The sequence below is a fragment of the Rhipicephalus microplus genome, chromosome 2, assembly GCF_043290135.1.
Source record: "Rhipicephalus microplus isolate Deutch F79 chromosome 2, USDA_Rmic, whole genome shotgun sequence".
Classification (NCBI taxonomy): Eukaryota; Metazoa; Arthropoda; class Arachnida; order Ixodida; family Ixodidae; genus Rhipicephalus; species Rhipicephalus microplus.
Genome location: NC_134701.1, coordinates 111,621,787 through 111,644,067, shown reverse-complemented (window position 1 = coordinate 111,644,067; position 22,281 = coordinate 111,621,787). Strand labels below are relative to the sequence as shown.

The following is a 22,281-nucleotide window of genomic DNA, read 5'->3' as shown; positions in this document are numbered from 1 at the left end:
GCTTTAAAACTTTCACTGATACCCTGGTTTGAAAGCCAGCACTTGTTTCCCTTCAATGAGATTATGCCATTCCTGCATGTCGTGGCTCCAGCAAAAAAAGGCAGGGAACATACTGGAAGACTGTTGTATTGCAAGCAAAAAAAAAGTCAGATCTTCTAGTCAAGAAACTGAAAATTACTTCGCTGAGTTTGTGAACAAAAGAAAGGTTTGAAATACTGGAAAGAGTTTTGAACTGCACTTTATACAGGTATTACAAAAATTGCTTTCTGATGCGTTTGCATCTGCTGAGGTGGCTAGCGATCGCAGGTTTTTGGCTGCTGGAAACACCATGAGATCAGGACGAGAGCCTGAAGACTTGTAATGAGGCATGACTTTTGTTTCTTCATGACAATGTGTTCGACTGCAGTTTCTTACCGTGCTGTGTGCTCAAGGGCATGAGCAAATTTGATTTTCTTTTAATTGTCAATAAAACCTTTAGTATTCGATTTGATATTTTTGGCCACTATATGGCACTACTTAATCCAAGATGAAGTCTTAGTATCAACCCTAATGTTAATATTGTAGCTAATCACCTCACCTTTCTGTTTCCTATCTTCACATTGAAGTCTTTTATGACTATGGTGTACTGAGTAAATGTTCTCTTGCATTGCATATTCAATATACTTGCCTATTACTGCTTTTTCATAGTAAAGGCCAAACAGCGGAGCAAACGCCTGCACCACTTTAAGTTTATATCTTATTTAGCTGGATGACTAGGGTTGCTGGCCCTTCACAGACAATATGCGATTCTTGAATGTTTCCGGCAATGTTTTTTGTGAACTAGAAACCCCATGCTGCACTGTTTTATCGGAAAGCCCTCTGTAGCAGTGTGCCCATTAGTGCTGTATGTGCCTTTCCAGTTCTAATATCTCTAAGGTCAATTATATTCCACTCGAAGTTTTCCAAATCTTGAAATAACTCTGCTAATGTAACTGCACTTGAGAAGGTCTTTGTGTTCAACATTGTGGAGGACAGATAACCACAGGTCAGTTAGAGCTATAGTATAGGTACCAAGGGATGAATGCCATAGGCAAAGATGGCAGCGAGTTGATAAAGTCACAAAATTTGAAAGTTCACTCACATAAAGTGAAACCAGATCCCACAGAATAGGGTTAGTTGCATATTATTGGCAGAAGCCTTTCACCTAGAGTGCACATAAAATAATAACTCAAAAATGATGAATGGTGATGATTTGTTGGTATCTAATGCTAATATGGAGGGATACAACAGGACGTATGAATTGTGTTAAAAAAATGCCAGGCCTGCGCACAAGACGGAACACAGTCACAGCAAAAGCTAGAAGAGTGGCCTTTCAGAGCCTTTCAAAACGCTCATTGGGTTACTACTGCAAGCAAAGATGCATGATACCCACTAGGGTACTAATAATAAAATTTCTTTGGTAGTAGGCTGACATTCACTATGCTATTTTTCATCATTTTTCTGAGAAGCGTGTATCCGCTAAACACTTGCAAAGTATTTTGAGCCAATTGTTCATGCAGTGGCTGAGGACGATGAGGAATAATGGCTGAAGTGGGTATGTGCCACTGTTAATAGGGGAACAAGAACAAACTTTTGTAATTGGTTGGAGTATTGAATTACCCACTCCTTACACTATTCGCATTGTGCGGCGACTGGTTGTTCTTTCGCCGTTTTAAAACGCTTTGTAAGTCATATTGCCCTTCCTTGAAATACTTCGCCATATTGTAGGGTAGTTTCTTATTGCTGTGATTTCTTGTTGTGTTTCTTGATGCATATGCCAATATGTCAACCAATGTGTCAACCAAGTCGCTGCATTTATTTTCTTCTGACAACTTTTCTTTACACTAATGTTTTATGCCATCTTTGATCTGAAATTGTTAAATGATCCGATTCTGTTAGTTTCATTCTGTACTTTATCGCGATGTATGTCTTTATTGTGTACCTATTCGAATTTTTATGTTCACGCCCTTCCTGCTAAAATCCCTGATGGGATTGGCAGTATGTCAAAATAAATAAATAAATATTAACGCGATTGCTTTTTTGACAATAAGCCTGCCTAAGGCAAGTTTGTCAACAACTCCCAAGCACCGGTGTGGCTGAGTGGTGGAATACTGGGCTGGCACCCAGCAGACCCGGGTTCGAGCCCCACTGTGTCATTGGTGCTAGGTTTAATTTCGAGCAATGACGGACAACTGCACGTGACCCGAGTTGTGATGACATAACAGCTTTCGCTGTAAAAAGTATTGAACTTTCCTGATAGCTCGCCAACTACCAGAAGGAGCGGGCTGCAGCTACTAATTCCACATAGTGGCAGGTTTCAACCAAAACTGTCATTAGCCCTGTTTCACTCTGACCTTTGGTTTGCACGCTACAGCCACTAAAGTGAGCACATAAACTAGCTTTTTTTTGAATTAGTGCCCAAATGGCAAAGAGCTGGAAGAACAATGTGTGTGTGTGTGAAGTACAGCTAAAATTTGGGAAAACTTTCACATAAAGATTTGGTTGCTTCATCAAGCATACGGGGGAGCATTATAGGAGTTGTACTCGGTGCTACGAGTGGTTCAAGCATTCTGATAATGACATAATGTAGATCGATAACGATGCCAAGCCTGGATGACCTTGTACATAAACAGATATTGACCACGTTGAGAAATCCTGCAGTGATTTGAGGATATCTCTATTGACTGTTGGAGAAATTCCTAACGAAGTGGGTGTTAGAACAGGTTAATGTCATGAAATTTCATTTTATTTTCTTTATTCCAAACATAAACTACATTAACAGATGCCATTTCCAAACCATACAGAAGGTCCTGGACAATACAAGAAGATATTTGCAGGCCATTAGTGCGTTCCAGGAAGCTTTCCAAAAATAGAAGAAACCATCGAAACACTGTATTGCCAGTAGAGGGGAATAGTTTGAGGGAAGCAATGCTTAAAATGTTGTACCACAATCAGTGAAGGTGTTAGTGAAAAACATTATTTTTTTAACATATTTCGTATATGCATGCAACTTGTGGGAGTTGTTTCAAGTTTCATGAGTGCTCGTACACATGTGGGGATAAACAAAATGGCAGCTACCTTGGGTCAGAAAAACGAGTTGAAATTTCCCAATTTTCTGACACATTTGGTTCAGAAAAATGTGACTGTGGCAAGGAGTTACAAGTGTGTAGCAAAATATGTGGTACTTGAAATAATACATATGGTAATCTTGATAATTATGCTCCTTAGATGATTGGAACCAAGCCACACAGGGGAATTGGCCAAGACTCGGGCAGATGATTTGATCTTGAGTACCTGGATTCATACTAGAAATTATGGCATCTGGAAGAATGAACAGTTATTCTTAATTACTAAATTGTCCACTTTTATTAGTCATCAAGAAACAGAAAAATGCATGCAACAAATCTGTGTTTTGCAACGTAAGAAATACGTTCTACGTAATGATTTTAAGGAGAAGCGAGGTACAATACACACTGAAGAGGCATTATATGCACTTTGTTGATGCTCTAGCTGATGACAAAATTATGGCTGAGCCATTTGTAATGGTTGGGCAGCTTTAATCACTCACTTGTTAAATAACTTGCCATGTATGGCACCTTGTTGTCTTATTCTTCTAGCACACTATAGAACCTGTGTTGATGTGGTTCCTTACCTTATACGACACCTGATTTGGATATTTTTGAAAAGTAGCTTCAAGCACAAGCGTGGCCCTGTGGTAAAACACTTGACTGCCACGTGGATTGCCCAGATTAAAATCCCACGCAATCTTAAACATTTATTTCCTTATTGTGCATGCCAGCGGTAGACAGCTATGCAAAAAATATCAGCTGTTATCATGATCTCATAACTTTTCCTTTAAAATCATGAGCAATTTATGAAGCATGAAATTCAAGTGATTGACGTAGGGATGTTTCCACAGAAATGTGTATATTCCTGTCAAAGAGTGCCAGTATGGGATTCCCAAATGATAGCAGCACAATAGCATGCCAAGTTGCCACATTATTTCATGGTTCCTTTTTTAAAGGAGGTAATATGAATCTTGTAAACACTTTTGATGGCCTCGTGCTTTGTTTTCTTCATTTGTTGTCATTAGTACCATTATTATTGTGATATTGGAAGTGCTAGTTGCATTCCCTCCTCACAAATTTGTAACTCATAAGGTAGAAGCTTTTGACGGTTTTGAATGTTTGTTATGAGTACTGTCAACTATCAAAAATATGCACAGTTGTGATTGTTGCTACCCTGTTATATAAATCCATGACTTGAAACAATGCACAGAGCAAGGTAGTGCTAAGAAGTTGGAGCTCATTAGCATAAAGTGCCCTCCTTCGTGGAGCATATTAGGCCGACCCAAACGAGAGGGATGATACTGCAGGTGACAAGAAGAGACATTGATGCCAGTACAAGATCTGATGCACTCTACATCTAAATGAAGCGCATACACATGCAGCGAGTGCTTTGATAAATCTTGTGCTACATTATTTCAAGTGTTCTGAAATGGGAATTGTGGTTCACTATGCATATACTATGATTTGTGAAGATGGTGATTTGGGCTAGTTGGTATGGTAGCATGACAATTAATGGTAGCGCAAACAAAGGACATCAACAAAAGAAGCCACATTCAAGACATCACAGTGCTATGCATTGTCTTAAATATGCCTTCTTTTACTGATGTCTTTTGTCTTCAATGATGAGAAAACACTAACAATGATCAGGCTAGTGTAGTGAAAGATATAGCAATGTATATCACAAGGCTGTTGTTTCCTTCGACTAACTGTTAAAGCCAACACTGTATCAATTGTAAGAGTACAATAAAATGAGATTGTTTTTCGTTGACTGGAGCTCTTTTGAAAGTTAAAAAAATAATCAAGAACTGCCCATGAGAAAAACAGAGGTGGTTAAACACGAAGAAAAAAATACAGAAAAGAACTCAGGAAGAAAAATTAAGGATATTTCACACATTGTGGGAATTTCATGCAATGTAGTCCATAATGATGATGCCTATGATGCAATATTTGGCATTGAGCCAAGTGTCATTGCATGAATGAATGTGTTTTGATAAGTCTAGCAGTTTCGTGCTCATCAAGGACTTACCAAAAACGTTAACTACACAGGAGTTCAGAGGGTAACTTATGGTCTGACACGTCGGCACTAATTTTACAGCACAGCTGCCAGTTTCATCACAACAAAGTGCATGCTATGGTACGACAATGTGAAGATTGTTCATTAGCATATTCCTACGTGGTCGAGCAACACTAGAATGTAGCTTGCCGAGTCATATGAAATGTTTATTATGACTTACAAAAGTGGAGGCCACCCTGGAACCACAATTAGCATTAACCCAACATTACAGCTGTATTTTAAGTACACATATGTCAAGTTTACTACCTTTTAATCAGACTACAGTGCCAGCCCTACAGCCATAGTTAACATTACACTGATGTGATGCCTGCATAGAATCTTTTTTCAATAAGCTGTTTCAAGACATGCCGTGGCTCTGTGGTAAAATACTTGACTGCTGTGCAGAATTACCGATTGTTATTCTTTGTATTATTTTGGTCAATGCTGCCAGTGCCAGATTTTATTTAAGTTGCTCACATTTAAATTGCCAATATTTATAAACTACCATCACGTGCGACGCATGCCACAGTGTACGACATATGCTGCCTGTCACTGGAAAAAAGGGTTTCATGACGTACATAACAGGACACTCATTGTATACATGTCATAACCAGACAGTCATGTTCGTCATATTGTCATTCTCTGCTGTGCCTTTTTCAGTTCATACCAAGTTATGGAGGTGAGCTTGATAGCACCCAGATGCAGGCCTCTAGATAGATATACGTGCTCAAAGTGCCTTTGTTCTTTAAAAAATGCTTTGCTTTCAAAAGGCTTTCTAACATAAAAAAGAAGCTGCTCAAGCATGCCACTGACTTACCCAAGGTGGGCCAAAAGCAATCAAACATCTGAGAGACTGGAAGATGCATTGAGTGAGTTACTAAAAGCACAGGTTTTGTATATGAAGAAATATCTGTTTGTGGCACATTGTTTTGCTTATTGTCAATGACATTTACTGTTTGAAGTGAATAAATATGCACCATATGTAAAGAAATAGCCAGTTACAAGTGAAAGTATTTATTCTAATTACATCTGCTATTTTCATCAGTGTTAACTTCCTTTCTGCTCTATTTCTCCCAACCGGATCATAAAATCTTCAATATTGTTAGGCATATCACTGGTACAAGAATATTGGTTCCAATGGGCACCCCGTGCTGAACCACCATTATCTAGGTCTTCCTACTCCAAAAGTTTGTCTGTGTGTGCCTTCTTTGTGTCTTCATTTTTATTGCGCTATTAACATTCCACCTGTGTGTACTCCTAGTCACCAAAATTAATGCATAAGTTATGAAGCATCAGAGGCAATAGAAAACAGCCACAATATGGTGTGGAGCTTAAGGCAAACACGCTGGCATATTGTTTCCTTTAAGCTGCCAAAACTGTTTTCTATTAGGACGCTTATTGCTGAAAACCACTTGCTAAAACCAATGGGTGTACTTCGCAAAACCGCACCATTTTTAAAAGTCTGAGTAAGAAGGAACATAGAAGTATGCCCTGCATATCCTGAAGCAAATGGCTAAGCTGTGCTTACATAGTTTCGGAAGTTTTATTAAAAGTGATGTTATTTTGAATATTATAGGATAAAGATTTTTGCTTAATCTTCTAATACAAATATTGAAGAATTGCCTTCATGGCTACAAATCGCTTAAAATTTAAAGTTTTTGGTGGAAGGAGTTTCAGTTCATGCATGCACTTTATGCATACATGCAGTAATACACTTTTAGTACAAAACTTTCTGGGGCACAAATTGTTTTTGAAAAAGAATACTTGCGCACCTACCATCCTTAATTCACTGCACAGTCGTTCTGTCAGATAGAATCATGGCGAAGAGAATGGCGGCCACCCTGAGAAGGATCCTTTGAAAGGAGCTCTTCAAGCGGCTTGCTGCCTTTCTCGCGCTTGTTTTATTGGCTTCACACCAGCGCACACATAAGAAAAGTTAATTCCTAGAGAAGAAAAGAACGCTGGCCTGGATTATGACGCCGGGCGTTTATTAAAAAAAAAAAGTGCACGGCAAGAGAGCGCAAGCGCGTTACCCAGACGTAGCTTGATCTCACCAGATAAATGCGAGTTTCTGCAGATCACGCGGGCACTCGCATGCGGTATCTTGTTGTTGACGAGCACGTACGCGAAACACAAGTGCTCAGGACAGACAGAAGTTTGCCTGCGGAAGGCGCCTACAACACAGTATTGCTTTTTAATTTTCCTACAATACTTCCACTTTGTGATGTGCGGTACCTCGTCGTTCCTCGATGGAGTCCAAACGCGCTTAGACATCTCGACGGGCAGGCGGATCATAAGCTCTAATGTTCGGTGGTACAGTACCTTAGTAGCATCACAGTCAAACTAAACTTGCCATTCTTTCCGAACTGCTCCTACCAGAAACAAAGGTGCACGGAGCGTCGTGTTTCCCATATTGGCTTCCTTGAAGTGGCGACAACGCGCAGGCGCCGAACATGCCGCACGTAAAAATGTGCAGTCGGTGCGCACTGAGGCCGGCTGTGGCCGGCGTGTTTGTTGTTGTTGTTAGTGGTTCATGAAGAAAAGGAAGGGGCGCAACAGGGCGGCGACGCAACCTGACAACGAGAGTACGGCGCGGAGACCGTTGCTAGGCGCACGTCGCGGCGGCATCCCTGCGAGAGTGTGACCAATAGGGCGCCGCTGCGGTTGCCATGCGTTGAGCCTACTGCAGATTACAAATGCGCCTCAAATCTTCCATGGCATGAAAACATGCATGGCTAGACCATGTTACACATTTAGCTTTTTATGCATTGCAACAGCTGGTTGGAACACAAAATCGTGGCTTTATTTCGAAAGTTAGAAGACACCCTTCAATTAGGTGCATCGATTTAACAGTACTGTAATCAATACCATTTAGGCTGCCGGAGTTTCTCAGATTCTTGATTCCATGCCAGACAGGCAAATCTTGATACGAGTATACGAGTATATATGCACCACGATGAAAGAGTGTCAATCCAGTACAACATGAAACCAGGGGCTGCAGCAGTAAGGTGCCTACCTGTCCCCATTTTTGCATGCCCTTTATCGCACCCATTCTCCTAAGGGCAAACATCGTCATAACAAGCCCGAATTCCCCCCCCCCCCTTCCCCCACCAAGAGATAACTCTTATCATGGTTCCTCTCGCTCCAGTACATCGATCCTGGCGCCGCATAAAACACCTTCCTTGACGCACTAGTTACAAACTTGAAAACACACCTTACCTAGGGCTGCAATGATGGGTTTAGGTGGCAGCTCATAAAGCACTTCAGTTATACTTGTGCCTTGCTAAAACGGAAAAGAATGACTCAGTTTGAAGTGGTATATGCCATATGGGACGTCCATTTACTAAGAGTGTTTTCCCCTCCCTTTAAAACTTTGTCACATAGCATGATTTATACCTTATATGTATTTGTATATCATCTTATCTGGTCAATGTGAGAAAATTAACCCATTTATGCCTAGTGTCCTACATGTAGGACGCTGAAAATTTTCATTGTAAATTGAATGTTTTTTTTTTGTAAAAAAGCTAACGCTAATTGTCGTGTGTTGACGATGCTGTGCCCTTATAACCCGCTAGTGCAGGCGATCGCCGGGCTACCAGTCAGCTCGTGAGCGCAGTCTCAAAATTGTTGTTTCACGTGCCTGAAGCAGAGCACCATGCCGCGAAAGAAAATGCAAGTAATACAGATTCAAAATGTTCGCGATGCTGACAATATTTTTCTGGATTGATTGTCAATTATTGGGTCTACAGTAAAACTTGTATAACCTTTATGTGCGGTAAAGTTTATTGTTTGCGGTGTCTCAAACATTGGTGTCCTACCTATAGGACGCTAGGCACATGGGGTGTCACGCTGTGTCAACTTGGCACGCGTGCCGCATCGTGCCCGTGAAGCTTGTCGTAACGCAATTACATGCATATGGATGTATAGTACGTTCATGTCATTACTTTATTTGCACTCAGGAGATTCCCTGCACTTCATTTCACTAAAAAAATATTTGCAGATGCCAACGACATCTGGAGCATATGGACGTTGGCAATACTGTGCCTTCACTTGTCGGCATTCTGCCGCCCGACAATCATGCTGGTGCAGTTACAGGTCAATAAAGCGGTGATCAAGAAGGCACGCAGAAACAAATGAAAAAGAAGTCTCGAGGCTTTTACAATTACTGATTCGACACAGAATAAAAAAATCTTTTATGCTGTTGGAAGGACAATAGCACGCTTAACATGATCTCAAATGGTGATGGACTTGAACCGCAGCAAATGGTGAAAAGATATTCAAGATAAAAGCGATCTAAGGACATAGTGAAGCAGCCTTTTTGTTTTTCAAATATAATGCAAACATGGCCGAGGTTGGCCAACCGAGTCAAAATATTGCAAAATATCACTTCATACTTCTCGTGGCAGTGTTGTAACTGCCACGAGAAGTATGAAGTGATAGTCATCACTGCCAACGTATCTCCTCGATGCATGTGGGAACAATGCATTCCTGTTGTACGGAAAGGGAACAGACAAAGCGGACCTGAGAATGTTTCGAAGGGCAGTTACAATGTAGTAAATAAAGAGATATGGCTACAAGCCATTGCGTGGAAGAAGCCTGCCAGTCTCGGCAGGAGGCGCAAAGCTGATTTGAATGCACTGACCACTTAGTCATCCTCCGAGAAAAGCAAACAACGTGCGCTCATAGCGATGGGAAGACCACCATCTGTTGTAAAAAATGTGACATTACAATGCATGCTAAATCTTTCAAATTATACCATTCATTTAAAAAAGTAGTGTGGCACGTGGAACACGTTCCAAATTGACACAATGTGACACTTATGTGCCTAGCGTCCTATATGTAGGACGGTGCCAAAAACGTCAGAAAAAGTTTTCTTGCAAATGAAAGTTTTATTTTATTTTCTGAGAGCTTAGAAGCTATTATTCTGAGAAAAGAAAACCGTTTTGTTGATATCCTAGGGTTCAGGCATATATGGGTTAAGCACTTCTAACTAAAAAAGCCACATGCAAATATTCATCAAGTGAAACGAGATTTTATACAAAGGCATGCCAAGAACAATGATGCCACACAATGAACCATAACTCTCGCAATGTCAATGCTTGGCCACATGAGCACCTACAAAGCAGAATAAGGAGCTGGAGTACCAGCCACCAGGGTACCTGTGGTTTTAATTGCTAATAATGTCTGACTTGTCTAAGCACACAGTCATGTAGGCTCACGGTCGCAACGATAGCAGCTTACGTAACCCAGCTTAAGACTGTTTGCTGGACAGGTACTCTTGTAGTAACAAAGACAAGGATAGGAAGCAGCATGTCCAATCTTTATATACACAGTGCATGCCAGCATAAAGTGTGCCAATTACTTATTGTCACAAAAACTTAATGCACCAAAAACACTGCACAGCTCAGCACTTACTTGCAGGTCGTAAGCTTTCATAGCAGCACTTTTTTTTTACTGATGACAATACCTTAATGGCCATTATATTACCATATATTCCTGTATATAGGACACCTCTTATAGAACATTTTTATTGGTGCATCTTATGTGCACAAAATGTCATGCAAATAGATGAATGAAAGAAATTTATCAAAAAAATAAATCCGGTATGTTGCTATGACGTCCTACTCTAAAGCAGGCCACTCCAAATGTTCATATTTTAATTGTGAGCATGAAAGAAGTGCTCATGACAGCATTCGACAGAAGATAGTTATTCTTGTTTCAACAATGAAGTAACCATTATTTTTTATGATGACCACTTGAAGCAGCACATCACATATGGGCTCTAAGAGTGGCGCGTGTAGCTCCTCTAGCCAGCAATTACAGAGACTATGGCCACAGTAAATGCCGCCACTATCACGCGCACTATATTGAGTTCAAATTGTTTCGTCCTGAAGTATTAAACCCACAGAACAAATTCAATAAATAAAAGTGGTATCCCACTGGGCGCTTAAGTTTTCAGGACATACTAAAGTTAGATTATGCATCACAATAACACATTCCATTGATTAGTCAACCAGTTACAAGGATAAAAGCACCACTTCACTATCTTCATCGTTATTAGTATTCATGACAAACTATTCTGCAATCCAAAAGTAGTCGCAGTTTAGATCTCCAACGTGCAGTGTGATCGTTTGTTCACTGGTTCATTCACATCTTACAACACCCGTGAAATAATTACTCGAAGGTCAATAACGAAAACACAACGATGCTGCCTACTAAAGCAGCAAAACTTTTGACAGAGCACCAGAGGATGTGGCAAAGCATAATATTGATATTACGATGACTTTATTTTTCAGCCACTATATTTCGAATTTTTGTGGCATTAAAAACAAGCCTCAACACACTTCCTCAAAGAAAGTGCCCCATAGTGCATAAAGAATATGCGTATTTCACCCAAGCTCACTTTTCCCCTCTTAGAAATATTCTTACACAAAACATATGTCCGATGACACTTGCAAAAAAAAAGTTCCGGTATCGGGCAGGTCTACACAAAAGGAACAAAGGAGTTGCACTAAACAGGTATGCATTAGTGCTGCTATTATTATTAGCTGCTAATGAGCATTTATCTTAGTACTATACAAATAGAAAAATTCTGTACACTACACCTACCTCGAAAACCTTGAAGAGCCTCTGTTCTTTGTCCCCAAAGTACGCAGCCAGCAATGGTAGAAATGCAACCTCCTTAGCATTCTTGTAGCCCTTTGAAAGCTCCCGTTCTGTCTCAATCACCCATGCCATGACATCCTTCTTGACAATACTTTTCATGTGCTCGAACATCAATGGTGCGTAATCTTGCAACGAAGCCCGAAAAGCATTCTAGAATACAAAAAAAAGACTGCGAAATAAATACCTTCAAAATTATGTCCTGTGATACAGGCAGTAACCGTCTCATATACTTCACACTAATGAACAAACTAGCAGTTTTTATATTCACTTTGCAAACTTCAATATGTTGCAGCCGTCTTACACTGAAATGCATTCAGAACCCTTTAAAAGAGAGACTAATGTAACAGACATTTGAGTATACATGACACCAGGGTGCCTATATTAAAATAAATGTTAAGAAAATAACCATGCCAAAGAGACATCCTCTATAGAAGACAAGAATTACTACCTAGCACATTATTATCATATAGGGATTCATCTGTATCAGTATAGGATGATATGCAAGAAAGGCTTTGTACCTAAATTTCATGCATACAAATGTCTCGAAAGGCCTACTTTTCAAATTCAGCACCTTCCACTGCAGAGTGCACGACAAAGATGTTAATATTAAGCCTGTAACAGGCAAAACAGAAGAATTACTTTTGGAAAGCTAGTAAGAATAAGCAATAAGCAACAGTCTGCAATATAAGCAATAAACTGATAAAACAAGAATATCTTAGTAATGAGAACACATGGTCAGTATCCAATGAGAGCAGATTACTAACTACCAGAATCCAAAGTTTTTCTGCAATATATGCAATAAACTGATAAAACAAGAACTTCTCAGTAATGAAAACACTTGGTCAGTATCCAATGAGAGCAGATTACTAACTAACAGAATCCAAAGTTTTTCTAAAGAGAATACGTCCTGTCCCATTTAATTACAGGAAATGTGATCCTAATCTGAAAACTTTGAAGCCTTTATCCAAAGTCTTCAATAGTTGTCGATTCTGACATGGGATACTTCAAAGTGCACAGGCAAGTCCAATATTTTTATGTAAGCAGAAGCCTCCGCTAAAGTAAAACACAAGTTTAAAATTAGACAAACAGTCAAGCCCGCTTGTAACTAACATGAGGGTTGGCGGTATCCCAAATTTCGTAGTAAATGGAACACAGTTTTTGAAAAAAGTTGCAAGTGAAAACACTTTTTTTTTTTTTGCGCAAAATAGTTAGTGATGCACGCGTTTCGAAGAGTAGAAGCGATTAGGGCGGTTTTGAGTATATTTTAAGCGGCAGTGTACTCTTCGCCGAGGCCCGTAGCATAAGCTGCATGAGGCACTGGCTCCAAAGTTTTGTCGTTCTCGCAAACCAATTCCTCCAAAACGCTCTTGCCGCGTAATTAATTCACAATGCCCTTATCCGTGCACGGTTCCACGGTGTCGGCATCATCATCGGCTGTAATAAAACCATCGCAACAGATGTTCCACCCGCTCTGCCAGGTCGGAGTCGACGACGCGCTGCCACAAATAGCCGCCGGAGTGGTCCTGTTCGGAAGCTTCAGGCTCGGCATTGGGCCCGACGTCGACGAAGCCGGCCTCGCGAAACAGTTTCGCGCGCATGTAGTCGTCACCGTTGCCCACGAAATATTCACCATCTCCAGAGCTGAATACCGGGACGCCCGTGCGGCAAGTTGGCTGCCAGGTGGTCAACAGCTATGAGCAAGTGCTTCGCAACCCAGCACCTAACGCGCAAATTTCGCCCAAGCCAAGCGGTCACACTTTCGACGTTTCGTTGAGCGGCAGGAAAAAGCATGCAAGGCCTCCCGTCCGCCATACTGACCACACACGCACATCAAGAGCGAGCAAGACGCGCACAAGCAACACATGCGCCAGAATGCGTGGTACAGCTCTGGGCCTGTTTCTAGTCAGAAAAAAAAACTTCGAGGCAGCATGGCTGGCGTCGCGGAGCGGTGGAGACGGGCGAAGGGGTTGTGACCAAAAGAGGAGAGCTGATTTGCGAGAGAAGGGCAAGGAGCTGCGATAGAGTGGTGGTGGTGGTAGTGGTTAGAAGATGAGAAAAGGCACCTAATTTCTGCAATCTGGTCGGGAGCACTGCGCAGTGCCTTATAGAGTGAAAAGAGGGGCGGATACGACAGGAAAGCGACCTTGAAAACCAAAACACGCGGGAAGGAGCTGGGTCGGGCAGCTTGCTTGAAAGGTGTGCGGTGCGCGCGGTGCGTTAAAAAAAATCAGCGGCTGTGGTCAAGGAATCCTTTTGTTGCACCGGCGGGTTTGCGAGACCTTACCGACTTCCATATTTCGCGACTCATTCCGCGCAAGTGAACAGCCGTTTTTACGCTTCCGCGTGCGTGCGGAGGGCATGCTGAGCTGAGTGCGAAGTGAGCGAGCACAGGTCCTAAACACGAAAACAATCGCGAATTATGAGTTCAGTGGGGCAGCATGCGCGTGCACTAGAACAATACGATAAGACAAGACGTAGACGATCGGATGCTGACAATGTTGGCAAATGGTCTGGTCACTGCAGGCAGGCGACGTCAACGACAGTACCAGCGATCAAAAACAGGGGAGATGGCCGACATGTCTTCGAAAAATGTGTGCCAGTGTGAAAACACAAGCCGCGTCCGATGCCGGGTGCTCAGAGTAGCCGGGGTACATAAGACGGAAGGGCGGGTAACAAAGAGCGGCAGCTAAAGGGACGCGGAGGCAGGGTCGGCGTTTAACAATAAGAATCTATGGGCACCTCGGTGTTGGTTCATCCGTAGTCAAAAGTGGTTTCCCGGGAAGTCGACAAAGCCCCGACTCTGTTCGCTGTTTCCATCGCCAGAGCTCGGAAACGTTCGTTGTAAGTGCGATTTTATGTAATTGAAAAAATTTATATTTCCACGGTCACGCGGATATTGTTCGTTTTAACCGAAACTTCGTTTTAAGTGGTGCCGTTATATGTGGACTTGACTGTACTTCCAAACACAAGAAAAGATGGCTGCTTCCACTGCTCACGATAACAATACATGACACAAGTTTTTTTGTTCTAGGCATTATGTCATATTGAAATATTGAGACAGAACTGATGCCACCGACAAGGTTTCCTGATCAAACACTACACCGGCAACTAAAAAGGTCTAGGAGCTAATGTGCTATACTTTCATAAAACACCAGACACAAGCAGGCATTTTAGCATTAAAAAATACTATCACTAGACAACTGCTCAGCACTCTTTTTACTATCTATTCCACAGTGACATGCAATCCATACCTTGGCATCCTTTCCAATAAAGATATTAATGTGCTCATAGAAGAAGGGATGGTGAAACAATAGTGGCCACTCCTTCTTGATTTCGAGAGCATGATGGACAGGGCTCTCACTATTAATAAACTGCCGTTGTGCTCCATATGTGTCTTTCATGTACACCATGGCCAAAGAATAACCCATGTCCTTTGGACTTTTCCGTGCTTCCCACTCAATAAGTTGCCGCTTTTCATCAAGTTCATCACTTTTCAAAACTGACCATGTTTGCCAATTCATACAGCCATACGACATTTTCAAACTCCTCTGTGCTGACACAGGAGTCGATGACTGGATTCCTCGCTTGCTTCGATAGATATTTTCAACCCTCGCCTCAAGTTGTTGAAAAAATGAGTCGTAGCCACGGCCAAGCAAGGTGCCATTCGTACTCCTATCTTCAAGAGCAACTGGGTATGCCCTGACCATTTCCTCAGCCACACTCCTAATTAGTTCTCTTCTTGGCCTAGTGCACACAACTAACATTTGCTCGACAATACAACGGACCAGCTGCCTCCGATGCTTAAGGTCAAGAGGGGATGCTGCTGCACTAAGCGTGCACTGAAGATCTTTGGGCAGCTTCTCTGTTGACACACTGATGCTGATGTCATGGGTCGGTTCTGGTAAGAGTATGTCGTTTCGTTCCGAGATGTCTGAAACAAGGAGCGTAAAGTTTAGTGGGAACACGCATCACAAAAATAAAAGCAGTAATGCAAGTCTCTTCATGTTATAATTATTACCATTTTTATTTCTATTATATTTTCAATTTGATATTTTATGAGCCAAAACCACGATGTATACATGAGGCATGTGTTTATAGAAGTCTCTGTATAATTTCTACCCACTGATGCTGTGAAATATGCACCCACATCGCACAGTACACAGGCTAACATTTCATCTGTACCAAAATATTAGCTACGACCACTGCTGCTCGGAGCGAACTTGTGACCTTCGAGTGAACAGCTCAGCACTGTAATCTCTTCACCACCGTGGCAGCTCTGCTTGTTTACTCCACGCTCGTCTTCTTGTCCCTTTGCCATCAATCTGAGCCCTCACTATAACAATCGTCATGCCCTACCAACTAGCCCAAACCACCATTTTAAGTCAGTACAAAGCTTTCCCACTGGCAGAAGAGCAATGGCTCTAAAACTGGAAGGCCTGCCACCCTCCAACGCTGTGTTGGCTACTGTATAGCAGTGGTAAATAGAGCATATTGTATGCTTATTCAAATAACTAAGTGCATCAAAGTTTTTGTATTGGTAGAGACCCAGAAGCTTAAGGTAAAACTCGTCAGCATAGTGCGGGTTCTTTAACTTCAAAAGAACGGATATAAATTTAAACCAAGATTTCGAAGTTCGTGAAAAAAAAACTATCCTCGTGCTTTCCTGCCATGCTGACCTTTTTGCGACCTCAGCAGATTACGTCATTACAAGAAGCTCTGCTTATTTTGTTTGTATAGATAACTTCTCTGAATTTATTGTCATTATTATAAAATCATCAGTCAATTTAGGTTCACAGAGACTGACTAGACAGGTAGATAGCTAAAATAGCCCACAAAGCCAATGACAATGCTTATGTTCTGCAATACAGGATACAATAGTTTTCTTCTACTTTGAAGGTGGAGTTCAACAAATACATTACACTGTCATAAAGCCTTCTACATGAACTGCAGGTTTCAAAGTTGCTGTTTGCTGATCTGTCGAAATATAGCAACATAAACAACATAAAAGGTAGCCTATTATTATGCATAAATGACACTCGTGTAAACTTTGGTCCCTGTCAGTGGTAAGTTCTCTTTTCTGCCACATCAATTCTTTCACATTTATAGCATACAAATGACATACCCTGTACTTTCCCTCCCTTGATGGTGAATTTTATGCCACTTAGGTTGTGCATAAAAAATACAAACAAGCCTTTCAATGCCTTCGATTCTGCGAAGTTGTTGCAGGAGATTCCGAATTGAAATATGAACGAATGAACGTTTAACACACAATTAGTAAAAAAATCCCTGATTTCGTAACATAGAAAGCTAAAATGGAAAATAAGGAGACAGAACAGCCCATAAAGTTTTAGTATGGGCATATCTCCTAGTCCTGTTTTTTAGCATGTCACTTTTAAATGTCAACTACACTTAAAAGCATTTTTCATACCTTGAACAGGTGAACTTGCTGGGGGAGCAACCTCCGCAACAACGAAAATTCTCTGGTCCATTGACAGTTGCACAAGGACTTCTTGAAACACAGCCTCCTCAAGTTCTGTCCAATCTAAAAGAAAGACCTGCAACAAAACAGCATAATAGTTCGATATGGCTATTACATTTGATTTATAATGTATGCAAATACAATGTAAGATTTCTAGAACAACTATTTTATCTTGTCAATTCAATGTGCAATGTACTTGGTTGAAAAAGTGAAAACTCAAAGCTGGTGCATACACAGAGATGTTGCATCATATATATATATATATGCTTCCAGGACTGTTGTGAAGCAGCTTGAGGACAGTATTCGACAAGTGATCAGTTGTGCCATTTTCTTTTGAGAGTGGAGGCAGAGCTGCCTCTGCTACAAAAGCTGAAATGGTACTGTTAACAATGCTAAGCAATCTACAACAGAACATACAACAGCTAAAATGGCGCTGTTACCAACTATGCTAAACATTTCACAACCAAACATATATAACGAAGCCGTTTTACAGCAGAGCTATATGGTCCAGGTTTGCCATCATGAACCACCCTGCGTTCAATCACTGCCAAAGCACTCGGTACAGATGGTCAACGAAAAAAGCCGATACTTGAGTCCCCTAACCGGTGCTGGGGCCCCGGTGTTACCTTAAATTTTTGGGGACTAGTGGGGCGAGTACCGAGATTTTCCAATTTTTGTGGCACATGTACACTATTGAATACAGCAGAGGACAGCAACCTGCAGCACGTGGGCCGCATGCAGTTCACTAGGCTGCATTATCCAGCCCCTGGCACATGCTCACACCACCACCCCTATGTACCTGAATACCACCTCCACAACTCACAGTGCCAGACAGTTTTTTTTTTTCTCTCCTGGTAACTTATGTTTAAGAATTGCGACATTATGGCATGTGTGCTGAAAACAAACACAATCTTTATAGTTAATTACATAACTATTGTTAATTAAAGTTTTATATTCTTGCCTACCTCAACCCCTCTGGTGATTTGCTGAGCAACATGTGCCATATTGGCTTCATGCAAATCAACTATCCACCTGAAAAGGTTGCCAACTGCCAACCGTTGGGATCACAGCCATGAATAGTGCAGTATATCACACAGCATATCAAGAGTGTTGAGAGGGGAAAAGTCTAGCCAAGCCATGATGAGCTAGGGGGCCAGCAGCTCTGCTGTCACAACCTTGCAAGAAGCGCTATTTTTTTTTTACCCGAAAACTTCTTCAGCAATACTCATAATCACAGTGATGCGAGAAAATTGTCTGCACAGCAGCTGTAGACAAACTCGAGCTAGTAAACATCTAAAACAACTACAGCTTCTCATGGTATAAAGTGTGCCAGCTATATATCGAAAGCTGTGTTTGCTTGCTTGATCACAATTATGATGCGCTTGGAGTTATCATTTCAGTTTTACAATAGCACAGTTTGAGCCTCGTCACATATGCTTGGCGCAATTTTTTATTGAAATGCTGTTCCATAATAGGAAAGCAAGAAAACAACACGCCCCACTTAATGCGATGCTGCTGCTGGTTGGTTTGCTGCTGCATTAATAACTGCCAAGCAGAAGTTTAGTGCAACGGTCTAAAGATGATGCTCGAACACTTTGGTCAGTAAATAAAAGCTATCAAAATGCTGCACAAGTGAAGTTTTCACCTTTGCATTGCTCGAGTTGCAGATCCCATTTTCCCTTGCTTTCTGAATAACATCATCCACTGTTTCAGCGGTGATCATCTTTTTTATTGAGTGATCCGCACTCCATATCTTCAAGAGAGGCATGATCGATTGCCCTACCTGCAATAACAAAGCATGCTTATCTTCAGCGCCCAGAACATTGTACCCTATTGAACCAACAAAACTACCTCTAGAGTCCGCTAGGATGGTTTAATAAAGCGGGATCTGCATCAAAGCTCTATGAAGAATACATCACTTCAGCCAATAACAAAAAACACTCATAACTGACATATTCCATTTGCACACAGCACTGTCGGCCTTTGAATTGTATAAAGAAAATTATATTCAACTACAGATGAGCCTTTTGACAAGCTCTGCTGCTGAAAGCAGCAAATACTTTTTATTGCAAAATACAGCACCTTCAGAAACACCTATGACTGGACTAGCTCTAACAAAAAAAAAGGAGAGAAGAGGAGTTCACCTATTTCTTGAAGCTTCAGCATTAACTCTTCCTGTTTTTCTTTTTTTGAGAAGAAAATCGTGCCAACTAGCCCAGCTGTTGACCTTACTAGAATGACAGAACTGTCGGGCTGAACCTTCAACACCTCTGCACAACCCCCCCCCCCCCACCTTTTTTTTTGTCCTATTCGAAAAATGTGTAAAAGTTTTTGACAAAGTGTGACATGTTAGTGCACGTGTGACAAAAGAATCATAATAAGACTAGACGGGTGGCACATGCGCGTTCTTTTGAATTGAGGAGGAAACCCGCGCACATTATTCATACATAAAAAGATTGTTGTTTCTAATGAAATAACCCACAGAGACAAATGTCAGTTACTTATTCTCCAACAAAAATTTCCTTGAATTTGTTGATTACTAAAAAAAACTAGTAATGAACGGATGAACTTTGAGCACTACCTGTTCAAGAAAAATTGCCACGTTACAACGTGGGTGGTAAAGGCAAGGTTTAGGGAGGGTTGCACCGCATTGCTATGAAAGGTGGGTGAGCGGTTATGAAAGGAGGAAACTAGACACAAAGTGCAGGCTGTGATAGAGCGCGCACGTGCCGCTCCTCTGGCCTGGCACGTGCCGCTCCTCTGGCACGTGCCGCTCCTCTCTCCAGCATCACACCAAGACTTGACATCCGCATGACGTCCCCGAACAAGCCTAGCCTCCAAGCACGCGAGCGGCGTTGCTTTGTTGACCAGAGTTATTTTGTGGTCTTCTGCATGTTTTTGCGGGATTGTTTGGAAACGCTGGCTTAGACGCGGTAGAGTAGATCAGCACAATAAGGGCGCGAATGCGTAGGAGCGTTCCACGGCGATTGTCTGCTCAATGCGCTGACCGCGGGGACCCGAACGCATGGGAAACGCTGGCACATTAGCCCCGCATCTCGTAGCATTTCTCGGGAAAAAAATGTAAAAAAAACGCACACAATTGTTTATTGCGTCTCACTATTTATTTCGAATTTTATTCTTTTCCAGCAACAAATACATAAACTACACATGTTGTGTTAAATCATTTTTGCCGTACCACGTGGTATATTGTTGACAATGTCAGAGCAGAGTCGTCTACATAAAGGACCAACGTCACTGCACTGCAGTGTACGTGGAGCCATTCCTACGCCCACGTCATGCCCTCATTCTCTACGCGTGCGCCGGCAGAGGGGAGGCGGAGCAGCTTTCATCTTGAAATTTGACCCATTTACGCGGCGCGTAGCGTTGCGAATTTTGGCAGACGTGATCATGAACGCCTCGTCTACGAATCGCACTGGTCAGCTCAAAATTGTCAAACCTGGTAAGTGGCCCTTTAACGTGGCGGGCCCACTCAAGTGGCAACTACTGCGCATTACACGCTTTGTTTGCGTATGCACTGTGCTCACTGTTCTTGACAAAAAATTGAATTGGCTAATTCAGAAAGACTATCATCCCCAGTTTTCAATGACACCTGGTGCGAACGCGTAGTATAAATGGTTACCTAATAGGAATGAAAATAGTTTGAGCAAAAAAAATGACCGCAGTTTCCCAAGTGGGAACGCTGGTTAGTATGCGGAGCATATATGTTGAACTGCGATAAATGTGGTTTGTAATTTGCGACATGCGTGTTTGTTATGAGTGAACACGAGTGAACACGCACGCACGTATGCTGCGAAAGACGATGTTCATTGATGAGACGCTTTGGTTATTTTTTAACCGGATGGCTTTATGGTCCGTAAAGTGAAGGATGAGTGGGTCTAGTTGCAGTGGTCGAAGGTCGAAATTTGCAAAGACGTGGTCGATGCACGCCCCGCGAACTGTGGTCGGATGATTTTTGCCGAAATGCGTTGCTCGTTTCAGCGAGTGCCGCGACTCCATGTAGTCGACCACCCGATCGTCCTTGATGACGTCGACATTGAAGTCGCCAACTATCATGAAGGGTCGTCGGTGTGGTCGTTGTTTCAGGTATTCTTCGACAGCTTCGTCGACGTAATTCTCCACTGCGGCATGCGATAGGTTGGGGGCGAGGTACATCGTCATGACGTCGACTCCGCAGACGCTAGAGACGCAGTGCTCACCGTTGGCGCATTGTTGAGCGCAGGGCCGCAGGTGGAGGTCTTCGACGGAGTCGACATCGTCACGCTTTACGTGAATTCTTACGCCGCCCGAAGGTCGTTGGAACCCGTGGCTGCACGCGGCCGGGGCGCATCCCGCAACTTCGACGTCATCGCTGGCGTCCCACGCCTCGGTGAAGCAAAGCACGTCCACTCTGCGGAGTACGGGGTCTCGGACGATGTCAACTCGGCGACCTGGTGTTGAGCAGTCTCGGCGACCTGGTGTTGAGCAGTGGCAGGGTGAAGTGGGACTCGGAGTCAACGTCTTCGAGCGCGCGAAAGTATCGTTGGGTGACGGTGTCCAGCCTGTGTTTCTCCAAATGTTCAAACTCATCGGCCATGTTCTTGTCGACGTTTCCACGTGCGTGATGAAAGTGGTGATCGCCGGCTTCGTTGGTGAGATACAGGTTGTCGACGTTGGTGCAACGGCTAACGGCAACGTACACCAGCTTTTGCAGATGCGTCTTTGAGTATTCGTAGACGACGTCGAAGAAGGTGGCTCCCTGCAAATTGTGTACGGTAATGGCGCTGGCTTGCACGACCGGAAACTGGCGCTGTTCGTAGGTAATGCTGGCCTTGTGGTCGATGGTCAGCGTGAGAGTCTGTCGAGCGATGAGGATCCTCCGCTCGACGCTCACGTCTCGCAGCTGCTTCACGTTCTCGGAGCTGGGAATCTTCCGCTCGACGTCGACGTTTGCGTTCCGCATCACGAGCTCTTCTCAGCGCTGCCTTGTGTACGGACTA

At 42.5% G+C, this 22,281-nt stretch overlaps 1 protein-coding gene across 1 annotated transcript in view; it reads right to left on the bottom strand.

The window, feature by feature from the left end:
- LOC142790879 (uncharacterized) overlaps positions 1-21,558 on the bottom strand; it is a 36,122-nt gene extending 14,564 nt beyond the window's left edge. The window contains exons 1-5 of the mRNA XM_075885392.1: positions 21,502-21,558; positions 18,930-19,067; positions 17,234-17,360; positions 15,057-15,736; positions 11,749-11,955 (exon numbers count right to left, since the gene is read on the bottom strand). Coding sequence (XP_075741507.1) covers positions 11,749-11,955; positions 15,057-15,736; positions 17,234-17,360; positions 18,930-19,067; positions 21,502-21,558 — 1,209 coding nt within the window. The remainder of the gene's footprint in view (positions 1-11,748; positions 11,956-15,056; positions 15,737-17,233; positions 17,361-18,929; positions 19,068-21,501) is intronic.
- Between the last annotated feature and the right edge of the window lie 723 nt (positions 21,559-22,281).